General features: G+C 34.7%; 1 protein-coding gene across 1 annotated transcript; it reads right to left on the reverse strand.

Annotated features, from left to right (window-relative positions):
* Window positions 1–1,253: 1,253 nt before the first annotated feature.
* On the reverse strand, window positions 1,254–20,196 carry LOC135834823 (arylsulfatase B-like). The gene is made up of 8 exons (XM_065348792.1): window positions 19,820–20,196; window positions 18,839–18,998; window positions 13,160–13,386; window positions 12,799–13,054; window positions 8,524–8,681; window positions 6,360–6,495; window positions 6,108–6,272; window positions 1,254–5,730 (listed from the first exon to the last, which is right to left on the reverse strand). The coding sequence occupies exons 1-8, from the start codon at window positions 19,934–19,936 to the stop codon at window positions 5,282–5,284; spliced, it is 1,668 nt and encodes a 555-aa protein (XP_065204864.1). The 5' UTR covers window positions 19,937–20,196; the 3' UTR covers window positions 1,254–5,281.
* Between the last annotated feature and the right edge of the window lie 2,000 nt (window positions 20,197–22,196).

A 22,196-nucleotide genomic window follows, 5' to 3' on the forward strand; every position in this document is an offset into this window, starting at 1 on the left:
GCCAGAGCTCACGGATTCGTTCAGTTACAACTTCAAATGTCTGGCTCTCCATACAGAATTGTCCTGCCGACATCACTACTCGTTGCGGCGCCCGTTGGATCAAATTACGAAGATTCCGACACATCGTGGTCGTGGGGATCCTCGAGCCCGCCAGCGGGTGTACGCTCCATGCTCTTCTCGCCGCTACGTTCTGGTATATGACTTCACTTACAATCGCGTGCGCGAGAGCGTCTCCGATAACGACAAATGAATTCACGACATAATACACCGCGCCTCCTCGGTACACGCGACCCAAAATCCATGCGCCGCCGTCTCTTTGATAGTATAGATCGTCTCGAACGGTCAAGTCATTGTTTATTAAAATTCCGCGGCTCTCTGCGCATTAATCGTCGTTACAACAAAAACTTGGAATTTATCCACAATTGCACTCTAGAGACTTCTGGGTGCTGTCACATGAGTTTTGAAGCTTTAAGACACCAAAAATCGCGAAAAAAGAAAAATTGTTTTTGTATCAAAAAACAAAAATGTAACAAATTTCTTCGTCATTATTTTAATTACCATCATTATTTAGGCTTGAAATGAAAACAAAATCAGTCAAATTACCCAAGATTCAAAATTTAAAAAATCCTTCATCGAATAAAAAGTTGAAAAAAATAACCAAAAATGTCGTTGCTTTCGTGAGTGATCAGTCTGGTCTTACCTAGCTGCGAGTTATCACGAATGGTGTCATCAGGGTACTAAATTGGGAGATAAAAAAAGTAATCAAAAACTCTATACGTTACTTAATCGGTACATCGGCTAATTGATTTTTCAGCTCTTCATTGTCTAGAACTTCTGCTTCAGGGGAATTGGGGGGAGGGGGAGTACAAACCTGAGCAGAAAAATGCCCCGGTCAAATCTCGGTTGAAAAAAGGTCTATTTTTGGTACTAAGTATAAGGATTTTTTCGCTGAAAAGCTCGCTTTTTGCGTGCGATACGTGCAGCGATAATTCTATCTCGTTTTAATCGATCAATTTTAATCGATTAGAAGCGAAAAAAGAATTTGTGTACTTGTACTTTGAAGGTTGAAATTGGTACACATTTCCCTGAATAATGGGGTTGTATTTACGATGGGGTGATAATGAGTATCGAAGAGCACAGAGTAACCGAAACCAGGAATTTTGAATCGAAAAGATGTTTCAAATTGAGCTGAAGTTGACTGATGAAGAATTCGAAGCAGAATCGAATAGCGAAATAAATAATTAAACAACCAATTACAAAGGTAAAAACAACAAGGAACGATTCGATTATTATTCAATTTACATATTACATAATAAGAACACCTTTTTCTTTATAACTATATCCGTAAGCGTATGAGCGACTAATCTTCGCTGAATTTTCGGAGATATCGAATTTGGAGTATCGACATTATGGCTCCCCCTTATCCTGATCCTATAGTGACGACTTTGTACTTAATTCACATTATCTGAAGGGGAATTGTGGGAATGTGGGAGAATGAATAAGTACTTTTGATGCGTCGAAGACGAATTTTGGGGGACAATTTGTGCGGTTGCAATAAAAACTAAATAAGTAAAACAAAATAAATAAAAAGCAATTAAAATGAAGAAAAAATATAGCAAGTACCTATCCAAAAAGGAAGACTTGCGTTGTTGTCAAGATGAATTCTTATATCGTACGTATTTTTGAAAAGTAGAGGAGATTTAAACTCAATCAGAATAATACGTTGATTAATAATTTGCAATATTATTATCAATATCATTTCTCGAATTGAATTTTGGTTACAACTCATACGACGTCAGAGATTGTAGGGGTAGGTCGTATGAGAGGAATTTTTAGCAAGACACAAATAGGTCCATGTCGCAAAAAATGCGAATTCATCTTCAGCGAATGTCTTGTAATTCGGCACAGATTTCGCGCTATAGCACTTAGGTTCAATATTTGACACAAGCTGGACGATGACGGCCAATCTTCAAAATTGAAGGGGAAAGATACGTTTTCAAAATCTAAGAGCCAAACCCCAATTTTGACCATAGAAGTCGGTATTACTTTGAAAAATGAACAAAAGCAACTATTATGATTTTTTGCCCAACTTGCAAATTGAAGGGGCTACAAATTATATAGAGCAGGCAAATAGCGGTTTTAAAAAGGAAAAAATTGGCACATCAATTTTTTCTTCGGGAATGTGTTCTGATGAACCCCCTGAACTACCAAAAAAAAACCGACCCTCCTAACCCTGGAGCTAATTTTTTTTAGGGGGCTAAAACCGGTTTCGATTCACATTTTTTGCGATTTACTCCGAAAATATTAGGTTTACGATAAAAACTACCATGACTAAAAATGTTCCCCTTCAAATTCTCGACAATTTGATACTACGCTCGATACCCATCCCTCAAGGGGGGTGCCTAAAAATAGGGGTGGAAAGAGTAGGTGTTTCAAAAAAAGTCAGTCCAATAAATTGATCAAAGTTACCACTTAATATCATTCGTTTTTGCTCAAATTTTTTTTACAAAATCTACTCACCCCAACTATTAATCACACCGCTATTGATTGGTCTTCAACCCTCCTCAGGGGTTCATGAGGGATGCTTGATTTTTCAAGTAACACACAACTGAATCATGTATTTGAAAAACGAATCTGGACATGCGATATATCGAATAGTATGTTATCGAGGTCGCTGAATACGAACACCAACTTATTTTCTGGGTCCAACTCCTCAAAGCCCCCCCTCTGTGCCCCAAAAAGGGGGTTGAAATTTTGAAAAATCTTGAAAAGTCGAGTGATATATCGAATGGTATGTTTTCGAGGTCGCTGAGTACGAATATGAACTTATTTTTTGTGTCCCACCCCCTAATGTCCCTCTGGGCCCCAACAAAGGGCCCAAAATTTCAAAAAATCATCAAAAAGTCGAGTGACATATCGAATGGATTGTTTTTGAGGTCGTCAAGCACAAATATGAACTTATTTTTTGGGTCCCACCCCACAATATCCCTCTGTGCCCCAATGAAAGGGGTCAAATTTCGAAAAATCGTAAAATGTCGAGTGATATATCGAATGGTATGTTTTCGAGGTCGCTGAATACGAATATGAACTTGATTTCTGCTTACAGTTTCTCAAAACCCCTCTACGCCATTCTAAATAGGATAAAATTTTGAAAAGTCGTTGAACATCGTGTAAATACGAGTATATCGAATAGTATGTTTTCTAGATCGCTGAACACATATTTTTAGAATCCAAAGCACAATGGTTCTCTGCCCCAAAAAAGTTAACGACAAAACATGGTGTGATCTTTTTCTTTAAAGACTCACACCATTATTTCAGAAATAATTCTGAAAATTCATCTCAAAAACACTGATTAGAGTAACTTTCGGAGGGAGAAGCGGAGGGGTAGAGGTATTATCGAGATCTCTATTCAAAAAGTTTGAACGCTCATTTTGTAAAAAAAAACATTTTACATCTCAAGATTTTTCCTTGAAACGCTCACTCACCTACCAGTTTTTGATTATTTTTCAATAGAAAATGAAATAGAACTAAGATTTTCACTGTGTTGTCGAATTTCATCGAAAAAAAATGTATTATCATCCAACTAATTTCTATATTTTTAAATTTTTCCGAGGTACGTGCCACTCGAATTATTTTTTTATGTGAAATTTGAATGAAATTAATTACCTATTTATAATGTTTTTTTTCGGCTAGAAAAACTCATAAATTGATAAAATATTTCAAAATAGAATCTCGAAATTATCACTCGACTTTTCATGATTTTTCGAAATTTGGCCCCTTTTTGGGGCGAAGAGAGACATTGTGAGAAGGTACACGAAAATTAAGTTCATATTCGTACTCAGCGACCTCGAAAATATACCATTCGATATATCACTCGACATTTTACGATTTTTCGAAATTTGACCTCTACTTTGGGGCACAGAGGGACATTGTGGGTGGGGCCCAAAAAATAAGTTCATATTTGTGCTTGACCACCTCAAAAACATTCCATTCGATATGTCACTCGACTTTTTGACGATTTTTTGAAATTTTTGCCCCTTTGTTGGGGCACAGAGGGACATTGGTAGGGGGGACACAAAAAATAAGTCCATATTCGTACTCAGCGACTTCGATAACATACTATTCGATATATCGCATGTCCAGATTCGTTTTTCAAATACATGATTCAGTTGTGTGTTACTTGAAAAATCAAGCATCCCCCACCAACCTCTTGGGAGGGTTGAACACCAATCAATGGTGGTGTGATTAATAGTTGGGTGAGTAGATTTTGTAAAAAAAAATTGAGCAAAAACGAATGATATTAAGTGGTAACATTGATTAATTTATTGGACTGACTTTTTTTGAAACACCTACTCTTTCTATCCCTATTTTTAGACACCCCTCTTGATAGATGAGTATCGAGCGTAGTATCAAATTGTCGAGAATTTGAAGGGGGACATTTTTAGTCATGGTAGTTTTTATCGTAAACCTAATATTTTCGGAGTAAATCGCAAAAAATGTGAATCGAAACCAGTTTTAGCCCCCTAAAAAAATTAGCTCCAGGGTTAGGAGGGTCGGTTTTTTTTGTAGTTCAGGGGGTTCATCTGAACACATTCCCAAAGAAAAATTCGATGTGCCAATTTTTTCCTTTTTGCCACCGCTTTTTTACGTTATTTTCCTGCTCTAATAATGGTAAATTTCAAAAAATCGCGATGAAAAAAATGAAATTGGAAATGAATGCTACGTTGAAAATTTGATGAATTTTGTTATGATCATTTTATTTTCTTACTCTAAAATTTAAAAAGTTTTTGAAGCTCGAAAGTTGTAAATTTAATGAAATTTCTAGCGAATTAAAAACTGTCGAGCTTCAGAAACATTTCAGAGTTTAGAGTAAGAAAAAAAAATGATCGTAACAAAATTTGATTATTTTTTCGAAATTGAATCACTATTGTAGCCCCTCTAATTTGAAATTCAGGCAAAAAGTCGTAATAGGTGATTTTGTTCATTTTTCATCGTCGAAATTGGATTTCGGCTCTTACAATTGGATTTTGAAAACGTGTTTTGCCCCTTCAATTTTCAAAATAGGCAACTTGTTTATCTTATGTTTTATTTTACGATGTGTCAATACCGCAGCATGAGAATGATCTACTCTCATTCACTTGAAATAATTCTAGTAATGGAGGAATTGACGGATATCTACTTATAAGGTCCACCATCATAAAATTTGAAAATTGGTGATTTTTTCAAAAAGTCGTCTTCACCTGAGGAAATCAGTACTTATAGAAGGAGTTGTTTGGATGGACTACCGTTCTTCGGCGATATCACCCCAATTGGCCCAAGTATTATTGTACAAAGCTGGATTAGATAAGGTATTTCCGATGTTTATATCAATCTTAACCAGGGTTTTTCTGAACTCATTAATCTTGTCTTCCAACTTGTATTGTATTGCTTTCATTCGTTCGCTACTGTCGTATAAATTATAGTATTCGCACGGGTCCTCCTCGATGTTAAACAAACAAGGTCGTTTTCTCGGTAAACAAGGTTCGAGATGCTGGACATCGTTGCTGCGAATATTACACGAGATTTTCGTCAAATTCCTCAACGTCAAAATGTCGGCAAAAGTCAGCGGACGAGTTACATTGATTAACGCCTGATTGGCTGCGCTATGCAATATCTTAATCGTATCATATTCAGGAACTGCATCTTGGGGAATACCAGACCACATGTCTAGGTATCCTAGTAAAGAAGTACCTGGAAATTTAATACCATAGATCGAATTAATGAACTAGGATTATTAATTTATACGCGCGCGTGTGGAAATTGTAACATGAATCGGAACTAGTTTTTGCAAATGGGTACAGTAGTATATTCTCACATGGGAGTGTCGGATCGCGTGGATCGAGGTTACTTTGGTCAATTGGTTTCCTCGTCATATTCATTGACATATAATACGAGTAAAACTTCCGTATAAGCAATTACCTCGATGTATGTACCTAGACCTACTACATATCTCAGCACCTAATGGTTCTTCTGTTATAAGTTTTTGTATTACGAAAAAAAAAATTGTTTCGGTTCCGTGAACATCGTGCTTCTGTGTAATGATAACGTGTCGGCTAAAAGTGACTTACCGTTTACAAGTTTGAAAGGACCTTCGCGTAGGGCTGCATAACCATTGCCATTTTTTTCATCTATATTGTGAAGTATGGTGTAATTAACGTATTCTTTTTTGGCACCTGTTAATACGTCCCATAAATTGTTACCGTCGATGTCATTCAAGTCGTTCTTATCACCACCTTCGAATGAGTAATAAATTTGTTAATTAAACGTGCGAATTTGTAATCCAAGTTCGGCGTATGATTGAATTCAGTTTGTTAATTTACCCGCTGCTGAGTACAATGTAGGTAACCAGTCGGAAATATGCATGAGTTGAGAGCTAACTTTTCTCGTCTTCGGTAATAATTTACTCCATATTAATGCTACTGTTCTAACACCTCCTTCCCACGGAGTAGATTTCTCCTAAAAATAGAAATAAATTTTCCATTCTTGAATCTACTTTGTTACATTACGTACCAATATACTCGGATGAGTAAACCATGAATATCAAGGCCGGACTGACAAGGGAACCTCTTGAGGTGTCCGCACTCCGATTTGAACGGGACCGCGATTTTTGGGAAGAGCATGTTCTACAACCCCCAAATCTAAATTTTCAGCTGCCCGAGTTCGTTTTTCGATTTTTGGCGAATTTTTGAAAATCAAAAATTGACTATTTTGGTGATTTATGTTTTTTTTTGAAAAGTAGGTACGTACTTGATTAATAAAAATGTTCAAAATGAGTCCTAAAACTGATATTAACCACCCCAATCCAAATTTCGCCATTTCCAGCCTATTTGGAGCCTCCAGCGCGATTTTTCAATTTCTCCAGAATCTTCAATTTGCTCCAGAAGGCGTGAATATGAAGTTGGGCAGCTAAAAATCGAGTTGTGTGTTATACTCGAACTGTTTAACGAGTTTATCCACATTTGAGTCGATTTTGGGAGGGATACCTCAAGAGTGGTTTTTGACCAGCTTTTTTCATAATAAGAAATCCAAAAAAAATCAAAATTTTACCGTTTGCGAGGAAATTTTCAAAATTTGCGCGAATCGCTGTATTTCGAACACAACAAACCCCCTGCGGCCGAGTTCCGCCATTTGCAGCCATTCTGGAGCCTCCAGTGCGATTTTTCAATTTCTCCAGAATTTTGAATTTGCTCCAGAAAGCGTGAATATGAAATTGGACAGCTAAAAATCTAGTTGTGTGTTATACTCAACCTGTTTAGCGAATTTATCCACATTTGAGCTGATTCTGGAGCGGACACCTCAAGAGTGGTTTTTTGACCAGCTTTTTTCATAATAAGAAATCCAAAAAATCAAAATTTTACCGTTTGCGAGGAAATTTTCGAAATTTGCGCAAATCGCAGTATTTTGTCATGAACTAACCCCACGAGGGCGAATTTCGCCATTTCCAGCTATTCTGGAGGCTCCAGCGCGATTTTTCAATTTCTCCAGAATTTTCAATTTGCTCCAGAAGGCGTGAATATGAAGTTGGGCAGCTAAAATTCGAGTTGTGTATTATACTCGACCTGTTTAACGAATTTGTCCACATTTGAGCCGATTCTGGAAGAGTGGTTTTTTGACCAGCTTTTTTTCAAAATAAAAATACCTACTCAAAAATCAACAATTTCTCGTTTGCAAGAAAATTTTAGAAATTTGTGCGAATCGCAGTATTTTGTCATGAACCAAGACAACGAGGGCGAATTTCGATATTTCCAGCTATTCTGGAGACTTCATCATGACTTCTCAATTTCTCCAGAATTTTTAATTTGCTCCAGAAAGCGTGAATATGAAGTTGGGAAGGTAAAAATCAAGTTGTGTGTTATCCTCGAACTGTTCAATTGGGCCTCCCTTTAATATTTGGATATTTTTATTATGAGAAAAGCTGGTGAAAAACCCACTCTTGAGGTGTCCCGTCCAGAATCGGCTCAAATGTGAATAAATTCGCTAAACAGTTCGAGTATAACACACAACTCGATTTTTAGCTGCCCAATTTTATATTCACGCCTTCTGGAGCAAATTGAAAATTCTGGAGAAATTGAAAAAAAGCGCTGGAGGCTCCAAAATGGCTGAAAATGGCGAAATTTGGATTTGAGATGTTAATATCAGTTTTAGGACTTATTTTGAATATATTTACTGCTCAAGTATGTACTTTTTTAAAAAAAGCATAAATCACCAAAATAGTCAATTTCGGATTTTCAAAAATTCGCCAAAAATCGAAGAATGAACTTGGGCAGTTGAAAATTTGGATTAGGGGGTTTTAGAACATGGTCTTTCCAAAAATCGCGGTCCCGTTCAAATCGCAGGCGGACACATCAAGAGGTTCCTTTGTAAGTAGGTACATACATGTAAATAAGTATAAGAATATTATTCGCGGAATTGATTTCGTAGTGTAGAAGGTCTACACTTGAGCTAAAGAACTATAAAGAACTTGAAATTCATAAATATGCTTACTCCTTTCAAAGGCCAATTAGATCCTTGATTTTTCATCAACCCTACTGTTGGAGCACCGTTATCAGAAACGAACACTATAATCGAGTTTTCCAACATGGAATTTTCTTTCAAAGCAGCGACCACTTTACCAACCGATTCGTCTAATTTGGAAACCATGGCTGAAATAAATTCAACAGAAAACTCGATTAGTTATAAGATTAAGTCTACCTATCTTTTGTAATAAGAGTTTTTATTTGACAGTTGAAAAATAATTGTAAGCAGCTATTTGGAGTGTACGAACGAGTATTTGAATATCGATGACGATGATGGTGAATAATTGAATGGATTGTGAAGTGCTGAGGACATTCTTCTGATGCATATGTTTTCAACCTTGATGTGTTTTGTGTTGTGCTTTGCACTTTACCGGAGTTTTCGTTGAAAAATATTTTTATTGTTTTCCAATTAAGATTAGCTACTTTTTTCGGAATTGAAAATACAAGAAAATAGTATAAGATAGTGTAAAATTCTACCCACTCTGAAAAATTGTCGGAAAGATGGTCAGAAAATTATTAGTCGAAATAAAATTTCGAAAACCAAAATTGTGCACAATGTTGCAAAATTGATAGTAAAGTGGAAAAAACTGTTACTTATCAGAATTTAGGTGGACAGAATTTCAGTGAAATGATTTAAAAAATTGTTGAAAATGATGAAAACACAGATAGAATAATTATTTTTATTAGACACAGTTTTTGAAATTTCCTGAAAATGAATAAATCTTGCAGAACTTAATAGTACCTACAAATTGAATCAGAATTGCTCAAAACATTTGTATCTATCTGCAAGAATGAGCAAAAATGCGAAAATTGCTCAAAATTTCGCCCAAAAAAATCTAGCCTTTCTCGTATTATTCTCATTGTCTATTTTCCTCAGCAAAAACTCGCATGTTTTTACCATTTAAGATTTATGGAATACAAATAATTACTGTGTATGAATATTATGAAAATCAAGAGAACAAAATCGAAAAGAAAAAAGTTGTGTTGAAACGCAGACTGGTAAGAAGTGAATTTTTCAATTTTTAATATGCATATTTTTAGCAATACAAATTGATAAAAATGCGGTAACTTTGAATTCTCTATGTTGGTGGAAGTCCTTCAAATTTCTTTTTCGTCCAACATGGTTGAATTTGTTCGACATTATTACTGCAATTTGCCATGAAACTGTTTCGACCACACCATCGACAATTTTTTCCATGTACGATAATTTCCATGAAAAAAATTGAATCACACCACTTTTGGGAACCCTTGACTCCCGTCCAAAAGTACCACCGCACCCATCACATTGAAAGTTTCTTATTTTTCAAGACGATTTCACTTTTACATTTTATTTTGATTTTTTTCGAGAATTGAAATCTGGTCAAAAATGGTACAGATATAATTTTCAAATTTTGTTGTGGGTATCAAAAACGATTGTTAAAGTTACTGTGCGTAAATTTTCCATATCATTGTTACCAGAAATTACCAAAAATTCTTTCCTTTTTGCCACAATCGTCAAAGTTTCGCTTTTTGAAAACATTTTCGAAGTGAAAGCCAAAAAGTATCATTATTTTGCCAGTAATTTCCAAGAAGTTTTGCTTTTTGAACGACAAAAATTCTCACTTTTTACCACATTGCTAAGAAAATCTCGCTTTTTCACCCAAAAATTGCCAAAAAGTCGCACTTTTTTGGCAAAAAAGTGTTAAAAAGAGTATTGTTTTACCGAAAATTACTGAAAATTATCGCTTTTTAACAAACATTCTAAGTCTCCATTTTTTCTAAAAATTGCCAAAAAAAACAACTCTGCCTTTTAATGAAATTGTCAAAATCTCGTTTTTTGGTCAGAAATTAGCAAAAATTCTCACCATTATGCTAAATGTCAATTAATCTTGCTTTATTTGTGGATTGTCTCACTTTTTTGACTAAAGTTTGAAAAAGGTACATGTCATGTTTGTTGCCAGTAATTTCCAAAAAGTGCTGATTTTCGCCTAAATTGTCAAAATTTTATCGAGTTTCATGATTAGATTTATTATTAGAATCTTGATCAAGTATTTCGTATATTTTTTTTTGGTTTTGTTTGTTTGTACGAGTAATAGCAATGTTCTGGTTTTTTTTTGGCAATTTTGTCTATATTAGCGTAAAATGTTTTACTCACATCCTGTTACTTTTTTTTGGTAGCTTTTGTATACTTTTTCAAATTTTTTCAGTCACTAAAGTTACTTTTTTTTAAAGTTGAGTACGAGCCTAAGCATTATTTGAAGTTCATTTGGAATGAGAATCGAGTTTTAATAAATTTTTGTGTGGTTTTCAGCTATTTTTTTGGTGGAATTTTCAATTAAAGAATTTTTGTATTTTTTTGGATGTAGGTACGCACTTAAATAAGCTAATCCTAAAAAAATGATTTATAAAAAAATCAGCATAAGCTTCTGGAATTTTTCAATTAGGATTTTTGATACTGGAGACTTCAGAACATCAGGAATGATAAAATTTAGATTTTAAGGAGTTAGATTTAGACAAGATACAGCCATTCATGCAAATTTCAAAAATTTTCCCACAAACAGAAAATTGTTGATTTTTGGAATTTGTTATCCTCATGAATGTTGGTCAAAAAAAAAGTGCTCCGCCTGGAAATCAATTCGAATGCGGATAAATTAGTTAACCAGGTCGAGAATATTAAGCTAAATAGAAATCAATTTTTAGCAGCTCAATTTAGCATATTACAAGTGCGAGTGAAAAGATTCAACATTTTTTTAGGGGACCGCCTAAAATTTTGAAAATCAACATGGAAGTGTAAGATACTTATGCTGTGGAAATTTAGCATAAAAAATTCAGGAATTTTTTTCTGCGTTTTGCCATAATGTAGTATCTACATTTTCCCTTCAATCTGGCATAGAAAAAAGTTTAAGATGGTAACAGTGCACATGCAGATTTTAATCAAACACAAAATGTTTCGAAAAGATCCAGAATCATGAAAATTACCAAAAAGTAATTTGTCAAAAATAGTTGAAAAATATGTTAAAGTAGAAACCCAATATTCTCGCGTCTTCTGAAATTGCCTAAAAATAAATTAAATTCGATATTTTGAGGCACTAAATTGTACCCTTCGCGAGGGGGGGGGGATTGAAATTGCAAATTATTAAGTACATTATTATACATAAAGGCTTTTTTCGTTTGGATTGGAATTTTCAAATTTAGTTTCGGAAGTCCACATCATAATTTGAAATCCCCAATCTCCAAAATGAGCAATCGTTTAAATCTTTTTGACTAAAGTACATAGGTATCACAATGTATCTTGTGGAAACAATTTTTGAAATTCATGTACTCGTATTTTCTCCAACCACATAAAAGCGCATCACATGCACATTATCAATAATCTCACACTTCTCCTTCAATAACATCACTTTGTTTTTGTTTAGGAAAAGGTTCAAGTGACTCCTCCATCCCCTCCCATCCACAAAAAATGCCTTTTGCCCTTTATCTTCTCAAGGTTTCACGTCACCAAGTACGTATAAGTGAGTAAAAATAAACTCGCGAAGTCCCAATTCCTAGAGCAAGAGGCTGAACAAGAGGTTGAGGTCTAATTACTGTTCAAGGATTTAGAAAAAAAATCTAAAAGTGTTTGGTAGGAACAACAATGACTGTGTTTTACCGAACTACTAAATTTTTACCAATTTTCAAAATACTTTGAATGGAATTTTCAGGTGTTTTTGTTATCAACTCTGAGAGAGAATATGAAAGAACGAACATCCCTCTTATAGGGCAATATCACTGACACTCATTAAGCTGAAACGTGTAATTTTCTGACTTTTTAACGATGAGTATAACGAAGAGATTAGGCGGAAAAAGTTATAACCTCTCATTATATTCAAGTCAATCGCACGCAATTTTTTATCTAGATTTTCCTCAGTCCGTGAAAAAAATACCTACATACATAGGTATAAGGTATATAAGCGTAACCTATTAACCAGTTGACGAAACATCCCCAAAGATTATATGATAAGGAGACATCTCATTTACAAGCATCGCGATGGAATTTTTTTTTTTTGCAAAAAAAAGGTAATTTTTGCGGTTACACCACTTTTTAGAGGTAATTAAACCCCGACTGAAATTATAAAATTGAGAAATTGATGGAAACTACGTGAAATACATACATCTCACACGTTGTCCACGCTTTGGAGAAAAATTTGGAACCGGTTTAGGTAATTTATGCGAATGAAAATTAAAAGCAGCAGCCGGTGCAATTGAAACAGTGAAATTTCCATACCGGCGTAACGTTGACGATCGTAGTTCTCGAGGTAAGAGAATTTATCAATTTCTTCTTCTGGTGCTTGTAAAGGATCTTCGTAAGTGCCAGCGTGCGGAGCCAGATGCGCCAAGTAGAGAAATAATGGCTCGGAAGCGTTATGATTTTCAATTATATCCACCGCTTCGTCGGTAAAAATATCGGTTGTGTATTTGCCATAGGCTGACCAATCAGTAGTCATATTTCTTCTCATATCATAACCATCGTACGGAATAAACTGTGAAAATTTTGCAAACCATAAATACGTAGAGATCATTAAACGCCATAACGAACTAGAACATTAATTTATAACTTGATAATATAATAATGAACTTTTGGTTACCCAAGCTTGAACGTTGTGTCTGTAATAATCATGATATCCGTTCCATAATCCGTAGAAAGAGTCAAAACCACGATACGGCGGAGTGTACTCTTTTTTATAAAATCCCAAGTGCCATTTGCCGACGGCGTGAGTCTTGTACCCCAATGGTTTTAAATATTGTGGCAATATTTTTTCATCTAATGGTAGACCAGAGGCTTGCGTTTCCAGCACTACATTATGTTGCATTCCTAAAAAAGAAAAGAAGGAGAAAAAAAAATGTGTGAAGAAAATTTGCTAAACATGACGCGTCTACATGTGCTGTGTACCTAAGCAGTACAAATAGGTACTTTACGTAAATTCAATGATGCAGCAAAACATATTTTTTACGTCAATGTTTATTTATTTCTATCAAATAAAGTACATACATTATGTACTACATGGGTTACTGAATATTAATCATTGTTTTCGTAGGCTTATAGTGGATTTATATTTGTCCGGCGATGAATGTCAAGGAAAAAACTAATATTTTTATGACGCAATAGCGAGTATCTCAAGTCGAAATATTTCTGTTATAGATACTTAAGACGATGGGCGTTCAATCAACATAGATAATAAATTTTATGAGCGTCGATGAATTGAACAATTTATTGTAAAAAAAAAACTTAGATAGGTAGGTAGGTAGGTAGGCACTAGGTAGGTATTCCACGTATAGGTTGGAAAAACCGTCAAGCGGTTTTGTTTCTTTTGAATGAGTTTTCTGAACTCTCTACATCTAAAAACTATCATTAACATCTTTTACAATAAATTAATGCTTCAATATTTGCAACTTTTCTTTCAAGACACAGGAAGTAAGAAGAGAACGATTCAGACATTCACATGGGTATAGGTATATTTTGATGTTTTGCAGTTCCACGTTGAGTTAGGATCTCAGAATCCGGTAATTTAGGTATGGTTTACATGTATATTGAGGAGCTTGGAATCAAAACTCACTTTTGCCACCAAAAATCGATATGCGTTTTTTTGCGGATTCGGATACTTCTTCAATTTCTCTATCACCCTACAGAATCCATTTTTCCGAATTCGGCCCCAGTTCTTCACAATTTCGTGTTAAAAAGTGCCCTTGGAGTCAAAACTCACTTTTGCCACTGGCAAAAGTGAGTTTTGACTCCAAGCTATAAAAAAAACTGTATTTTCAAGGTCGCATGGCAGTCTACAAAGCCAAAATGATTCAACTGCAACTTCGGAAGCATTTTCTGATAGTAAAAATAGCGAAAATGGTAGTTTTGGATTTGGAAGTTATGCAACTGAGGAGGTAAAAAATTGGATGTATTGAGCGCTCAAAACTTTTAAAGCTCTATGGAGGCGGAACAAAATACTATACAGAAAAATGAATTCGAGGAAAATTGTAGAGAATTAAATTTTCAATCGACGTAATATCGTTAGTTTTTTTCTAGGGTGCTTAGTTTTCTATATATTTGCAAAAGAAAGTAAGATTTTTGGAAAAATTCAGCGCTCAAAACTTTTAAAGCTGTCTGGAGACGGAACGAAGCATTCTACAGAAAAATTAAATCGAGGAAAATTGTAGAGAATTAAATTTCCAATCGACATAATGTCGTTAGTTTTCATCTAGGAGGCTTATTTTTCGATATATTTGCAAAAGAAAGTAAAATTACCCCACCTTGGAATCAAAACTCACTTTTGCCAAACTTGAAAGCCATACTGCAACGATATGGCAACTTGAAAAAAAAAATTTTCTCATGGAATCCTATTTAGTAGTCTTACTCAAGAGCTCGACACACTTTGCGACGTTTTTTTCATCAACGCACTAGGCGAAATCAGTTATTGTCGATTTTCTCGAAACTTTGTCCGATGGCAAAAGTGAGTTTTGATTCCAAGCTCCTCATACACGTATCTAGGTATGTACAATTTCTGTTTGAATTTTCATGCTATGTGAACTCCATCGGAAGGTTGTAAAAAAATTACTATTTTTTTGTATTTTTAAATAATTAAATTTTTGTTTTTTACATTTCCCTGTATAGAGCAGGCAAATAGCGGTTTTATAAAGGAAAAAATTGGCACATTAATTTTTTCTTCGGGAATGTGTTCAGATGAACCCCCTGAACTACCAAAAAAAACCCGACCCTCCTAACCCTGGAGCGAATTTTTTTAGGGGGCTAAAACCGGTTCCGATTTACGTTTTTTGCGATTTACTCCGAAAATATTACGTTTACGAGAAAAACTACCATGACTAAAAATGTTCCCCTTCAAATTCTCGACAATTTGATGCTACGCTCGATACCCATCCCTCAAGAGGGGTGTCTAAAAAAAGGTGTGGAAAGAGTAAGTGTTTCGAAAAAAGGTCAGTCCAATAAATTAATCAAAGTTACCACTTAATATCATTTGTTTTTGCTCAAATTTTTTTTACAAAGTGTACTCACCCAACTATTAATCACACCACCATTGATTGGTGTTCAACCCTCCCAAGAGGTTGGTGGGGGATGCTTGATTTTTCAAGTAACACACACAACTGAATAATGTATTTGAAAAACGAATCTGGACATGCGATATATCGAATAGTATGTTATCGAGGTCGCTGAATACGAACACCAACTTATTTTCTGGGTCCAACTCCTCAAAGCTCTTCTTTGCCCCATAAAGGGGGTTAAAATTTTGAAAAATCGTGAAAAGTCGAGTGATATATCGAATGGTATGTTTTCGAGGTCGCTGAGTGCGAATATGAACTTATTTTTTGTGTCCCATCCCCCAATGTCCCTCTGAGCCCGAACAAGGGGGCCAAAATTTTAAAAAATCATCAAAAAGTCGAGTGATATATCAAATGGAATGTTTTTGAGGTCGCCAAGCACAAATATGAACTTACTTTTGGGTCCCACCCCACAATGTCCCTCTGTTCCCCAAAAGGGGCCCAAATTTTGAAAAATCATGATTAGTCGAGTGATACATCGAATGGTATGTTTTCGAGGTCGCTGAGTACGAATATGAACTTATTTTTCGGGTCCAACTTCACAATGTCCTTCTTTGCTCCAAAAAAGGGGTCAACATTTTGAAAAAACGTGAAAAAACGAGTGTTATATCGAATGGTATTTTTTCGAGGTCGCTGAATACCAATATGAACTTGATTTCTGCTTATAGTTCCTCAAAACTCCTTTACGCCTTTCTAAATAGGATAAAATTTTGAAAAGTCGTTGAACATCATGTAAATACGAGTATATCGAATAGTATGTTTTCAAGATCGCTGAACACATATTTTTAGAATCTAAAGCACAGTGGTTCTCAGCCCCAAAAAAGTTGACGAAAAAACATGGTGTGATCTTTTTCTTTAAAGATTCACACCATTTTTTTAGATAAAATTCTGAAAATTCAACTCAAAAACACTGATTGGACTAGTTTTCGGGGGGAGGAGGGGAGATGTAAGTAGAGCTACTCGCATTACAAGGTATTATTATGATCGCTGTTCAAAAAGTTTGAACGCTCATTTTGCAAAGAAAACATTTTACATCTCAAGATTTTTTTTAAAACGCTCACTCACCTACCAGGTTTTGATTATTTTTCAATAGAAAATAAAATGGAACTGGGACTTTCACTGTGTTGTCGAATTTCATTGAAATAAAGTGTATAATCATCCAACTAATTTCTATTATTAAATTTTGTCTAGGTACTTACGTGCCACTCGAATTATATTTTCTAGGGAAATTTAAATGAAATTAATAATTTATAATGTTTCATTTTTTGCTGAAAAAACTCATAAATTGATAGAATATTTCAAAATAGAATCCCGAAAACACACCATTCGATATATTTATCACTCGACTTCTCATGATTTTTCAAAATTTGGGCCCCTTTTTGTGGCACAGAGGGACATTGTGGGGTGGGACCCAAAAGTAAGTTCATATTTGTGCTTGGCGACCTCAAAAACATTCCATTTGATATATCACTCGACTTTTTGATGATTTTTTGAAATTTTGGCCCCCTTGTTGGGGCCCAGAGGGGCATTGGGGGATGGGACACAAAAAATAAGTTCATATTCGTATTCAGCGACCTCGAAAACATACCATTCGATGTATCGCATGTCCAGATTCGTTTTTCAAATATATGATTCAGTTGTGTGTTATTAGAAAAATCAAGCATCCCCGATCAACCCCCAGGGTGGAATGAAGACAAATCAATGGTGGTGTGACTAAAATAGTTGAGTGAGTAGACTTTGTAAAAAAAAATAGAGCGAAAACGAATGTTATTAAGTGGTAACTTTGATCAATTTATCGGACTGACTTTTTTCCAAACACCTCTTTCCACCCCTTTTTTCAGACACCCCTCTTGAGGGATGGGTATCGAGCGTAGTATCAAATTGTCGAGAATTTGAAGGGTAACATTTGTAGTCATGGTAGTTTTTCTCGTAAACCTAATATTTTCGGAGTAAAATCGCAAAAAACGTAAATCGGAACCGGTTTTGGCCCCCTAAAAAAAATTAGCTCCAGGGTTAGGAGGTTCGGTTTTTTTTGGTAGTTCAGGGGGTTCGTCTGAACACATTCCCGAAGAAAAAATTCATGTGCCAATTTTTTCCTTTTTAAAACCGCTATTTGCCTGCTCTAATAATTACTCTCGCAGAAATTAAAATTAGTAGGTGGGTTCTTATATGGGAACTTGTTGAATTTGTTCGTGTTTCCTACTCTTTGGAACAAAACTTTAAGAATTTATTTTTTTTGTTTGTTTGAATAAGCCGAACCGAACGTAAAGTTACCAATGGCTGAACATCGAACCACCTGCGCCCCTTCCCCCAAAAATATATGAATAAAACAAACTTTGACTTCTTTTTATAGTACCCACTGAAAAATTGTGTAAATAGAAAACTAATGTCATCAATTTTATAAAATTAGATACATAGATACAGGTAGGTATGTAGATAGGTAATGATGTTCTTTTTTTTTGGTCCACTGTCCACTCATATTTTGGATATTATCGAATCTCCGATTTGGCTGATAGAAAGGGACGTGTATCGTATGCCGTTGATTAGGTATGTTGTACATTTCGTTAATTATTTATAAATTACAGACTGTGAAATACCGCAATTGCAAATTCTAGTATACTAGAATAAAATAAACAAAAAAGTCGAATAATTAGTGTACATAGGTACCTAATTTGGTAATCTATTCACCTATCTTTATTAGGTACATTTCATGGTGAAACATTCTATAGGTAAGTTCAAGTACCTATTTTCATGATCAATAGCAAATTATGATTTTATTCTGAGCATCTTATTCGCTAATTGTTATTCCATACGCATACGCATGTCATGTCATTTCTAATTTAAAAGATTGCTCAATCGGCAGTTCAGGACGTTCATATGTGTGAAGAAATGTAGGCACATGGGAATTTTTCGGTAAACAGATTGAAATTATAAGCTGTTAGCAACTTCTTAAATGATTATTTACTCGAGAATGGTACAAATATGAGTTACATGATACCTATTTACCTAGTCATAATCACTAATAAGGTTACAATATTATGAAATCGTCATCCGGACGTAAGTAACTATTTACTACACTTAGAACGCTGGTAAATTTACCTTCGTTAAAAGTGTAATAACTTTTTTAAATTTTGCAAAGAATTAAAAATTGCTCGACTAACAATAAATTCAATCACCATCACTAAAAGTGTTGGGTGAAAATTAGATTAGGTACCTACCTGTGTGAATGGGGTATTTTCCTGTTAATAATGCTGCTCTCGAAGGACTGCATAATGTTTCACTGTAATGATTTTTTAAAATCACACCGTTGTAAGCTAAAGCATCGATGTTAGGGGTTGCAATTTCGTCAGATCCGTGAAAACCAACATCATTCCAGCCCTGTCAATAATTCGTAACAAATCTGGGTATTAATAAAACCGCTTTCATATACCTACCTTCTTACCTATACTATTGACGTTGGGAATGGGAAATAGGATGGTGCGGCGGTATGAAAAAGAAAACTCTCGAATAAAACATTTCCGTTTACTTATACATGTAGGTATGTATTACTCATAAACGAAGAAAAAACTCAATTTACTAACTAAAAGTTGTATGTTATTGTCATAAGTAATTATACACATACACGTATTTTTTTGCTAAACAATGTGAACGTTTTATAAGACAGCAGTTCGCCCTTCGAATATACTTTGTATGTGTCAGGTAGGTAGGTATAGTGGCAGGTATATTATTTCTGCAATTAGTTTTTACGTTTCTCAAATTTACAATCACACAATGCATTAGTTTTAACAGCAACATCCTTGACATTCACGATTATATTGGCAATTGATCAAATAAACTTACACAGGACGCATAAAATTGGTGTCTTTAAACATGGATAGAGCATGTCGCTGTAAAATATTGTGATGTGATAAAAAATTTTCAAAAAGGGTCCATTTTGTCACATAAAATCTCTTCAATTTTAAAATTTTTTTTTATCGATTTGTCAAAAAGAAATTGAACGCAATTTTTTAAATTTGTAAATCTAATTTCATTATCTCGTTTCTTCGCTTAAAATTCACAAATAGGCAGTATACATTTTTTAATGCACCAAGTCCTAATTAAAATTTACTTTCGGTGCAGATTTAGAAAAAATATTTTTTTTAATCAATTCATTTTTCTCCTTTAAAAAAATAGGTAAGTGTAATTTTATAATGACTTACCAAATCATCGGCCAGAATAAAAATAATATGAGGTGCTTTCTTGTTCACATTATTAACATTTTCACAGTAAATATATTTATTGAAACTATAAAAAATCGCGAACAAAATCAGCAACATGGTATACGAGTAACTCGACTTAGCTAAATCCAGCTACGAATAAAACGCGATGATCAACATGGAATTGTAATTGACACTCACGTGGTCAAGTTTAAGGTGAAATAAAGACTGGTTTTGAATTTGTAAAAGAAGGAACTTGTATTTAATAGGTAGAGGTACCGCATCTCACGTTCATTCACGAAAGCAAAAATTTTTATTATGTTCGTCCCTTCTCGAATATGTTTTATTGTCGCATTTCTATAACAAATTTGTAATTTAGGATTAATCGTCATGCGAAGTTGAAGGTAAAAGATCGAACTGTTATAGGTGGGAGTTTAATTGCGGTTTCGTTACCGGTTACCGTTTCGTTATTTGTAATGTAACGATGAATCAGTGATGCAGACATACAAATGCAATTTTTTTCGATTGCTCGCGAATTTGGGCGAACTTTTATGTACTTTAAAATTAAAGGGAATGAAATTCCCTATTGATTGATGTTAAATTTTCATCACTTCGCCGAAAAATAACGATCTTATTATGATTTTATGAATACCTACTTTTATTTACGGATTTTATCATTCTGCGTTTTAAAAAATTGAAATGTTTTGTTATTTCATCCTTTTTAATTTGAGTTTTTTTTCCCCGAAAGCTCTACCTTTCACTGTTCAAAAGTTCTCGAAGTTTAAAGTAGCGAAAACAAGGCAAAAACCAACTGGGGGTGGTAAGTATTGAACTTTGCACTGAAATTAATTTTATCCTCTTTAAAATGGTTATTTACCGAAAGTTCTACGTACCTTTTATCGTTCAAAAGTTCTTGAAGATCAAAGTTGACTAAAGTGATGACTGATAAAAGTCTGCTTACACGTAGCAAATCATCCTGGAAACCAAGTGTCCACTTGTATTTGTTGTATACAGGGTGTCCGGTGAGTGGATGATAATACTTCAGATTTGGATGCAACTGGGTACGACCGAGAGAAAAACGTTGTGAACGTGTGGCCTATTTTGAAAATTAATGTAGCAAAATACGTTTTCAAAATCCAAGAGCCAAAACCCAATTTTGACCATGGGGGTCTGTAGTAATTATACTTTGAAAAATGAACCAAATGAACTATTATGACTTTTTGTCTAACTTGTAAATTGAAGGGCTGCAAATAATTCTTGATTTCAAAAAATCACGATGAAAAAAAAATGAATACTGCGTCAAAAATGAACAAATTTTGTTACAATCATTTTTTTTATCACTCTAAAATTTAAGATGTTTGTGAATTTAATAAAATTTCCAGCAAATCGAAAATTGTTGATCTTCAAAAACTTTTTGAATTTTTGAGTGGGTAAGAAAAAAATGATCGTATCAAAATTTGTTTATTTTTTTGAAATTAGATCACTATTTTAACCCTTTAGCCATAAAGTCATATAATAGATGATTTTGTTCATTTTTCAAGGTGCAAATAACCCCCTTGGTCAAAATTGGATTTCCGGCTCTGAGATTTTGAAGATGGGTTTTGCCCCTTCCATTTTCAAAATAGGCAACTTGTTTATCTTACGTTTTCTTTTACTCGTATCTGGTTATATCCAAATCTGAAGTAAACGATGACTCGAAATATACACAAATGAACATCTGAAATGACGTAAAAAATTGTGTACAGCAAAGTCGAATTTTGAGTTTTTGTCCCCCTGCTTATACTCAGAAGACTATGCGACTGCTGAAAGAGTCAAGGTGGTCAGATCGAGAAGCGAAAGTTCTTGAAAATTTGAAATTAAAAAATTCAGGTACTTCATTAATCACCAATTTTGATATAATTAAAAAAAAAAAAATGGACACTTAGTATCACGTGAAAAAACTAGGTAACAGATTCTTTCTCTGGTAATCTTTTGCCTGTACTCCTGAATTCCCACAGGGAAGTACACTCGCGTGTTAGCTGCTAAAATCGTTGGTACCGACAGAACGTATTCGGCAGGAGGAACCGGATATGGCAGCGCATCGTAGGTTCTCAGCGCCCACGGCACTCTTCTCGATTGTTCAACTCTGGGCTGCTGAATCGGCACCTCACGTACTTCCTCTACCTGCCGCGGCCGTTCCTGCACACGAGGTTGAAAACATTGACTGAGAGAAAGTCCACTTCTGTCAGAATTGACAGATTGATAACGGAAACTCGAAGACATCACTGGAGCCTGATGAGACGAACTCGACGAAATAACAGGTACATTTACTCTCTGAACAGATGTCTCTTCTACCTTTTTCTTTTCTTCAAATTTTCTCTCTGTACTTAGATCACCTTGC

Source organism: Planococcus citri, chromosome 2 (genome assembly GCF_950023065.1).
Source record: "Planococcus citri chromosome 2, ihPlaCitr1.1, whole genome shotgun sequence".
Classification (NCBI taxonomy): Eukaryota; Metazoa; Arthropoda; class Insecta; order Hemiptera; family Pseudococcidae; genus Planococcus; species Planococcus citri.

What these genes read in the sequence shown, in the direction of transcription:
- LOC135834823 (XM_065348792.1), bottom strand. Translation starts at nt 19,936, where the DNA reads ATGTTGCTGATTTTGTTCGCGATTTTTTATAGTTTCAATAAATATATT. An exon ending in TTATTCTGGCCGATGATTTG is followed by an intron (nt 18,999 to 19,819) that starts GTAAGTCATTAT and finishes AATTATTGACAG; the next exon opens with GGCTGGAATGATGTTGGTTT. An exon ending in CGATCGTCAACGTTACGCCG is followed by an intron (nt 8,682 to 12,798) that starts GTATGGAAATTT and finishes AATTTATTTCAG; the next exon opens with CCATGGTTTCCAAATTAGAC.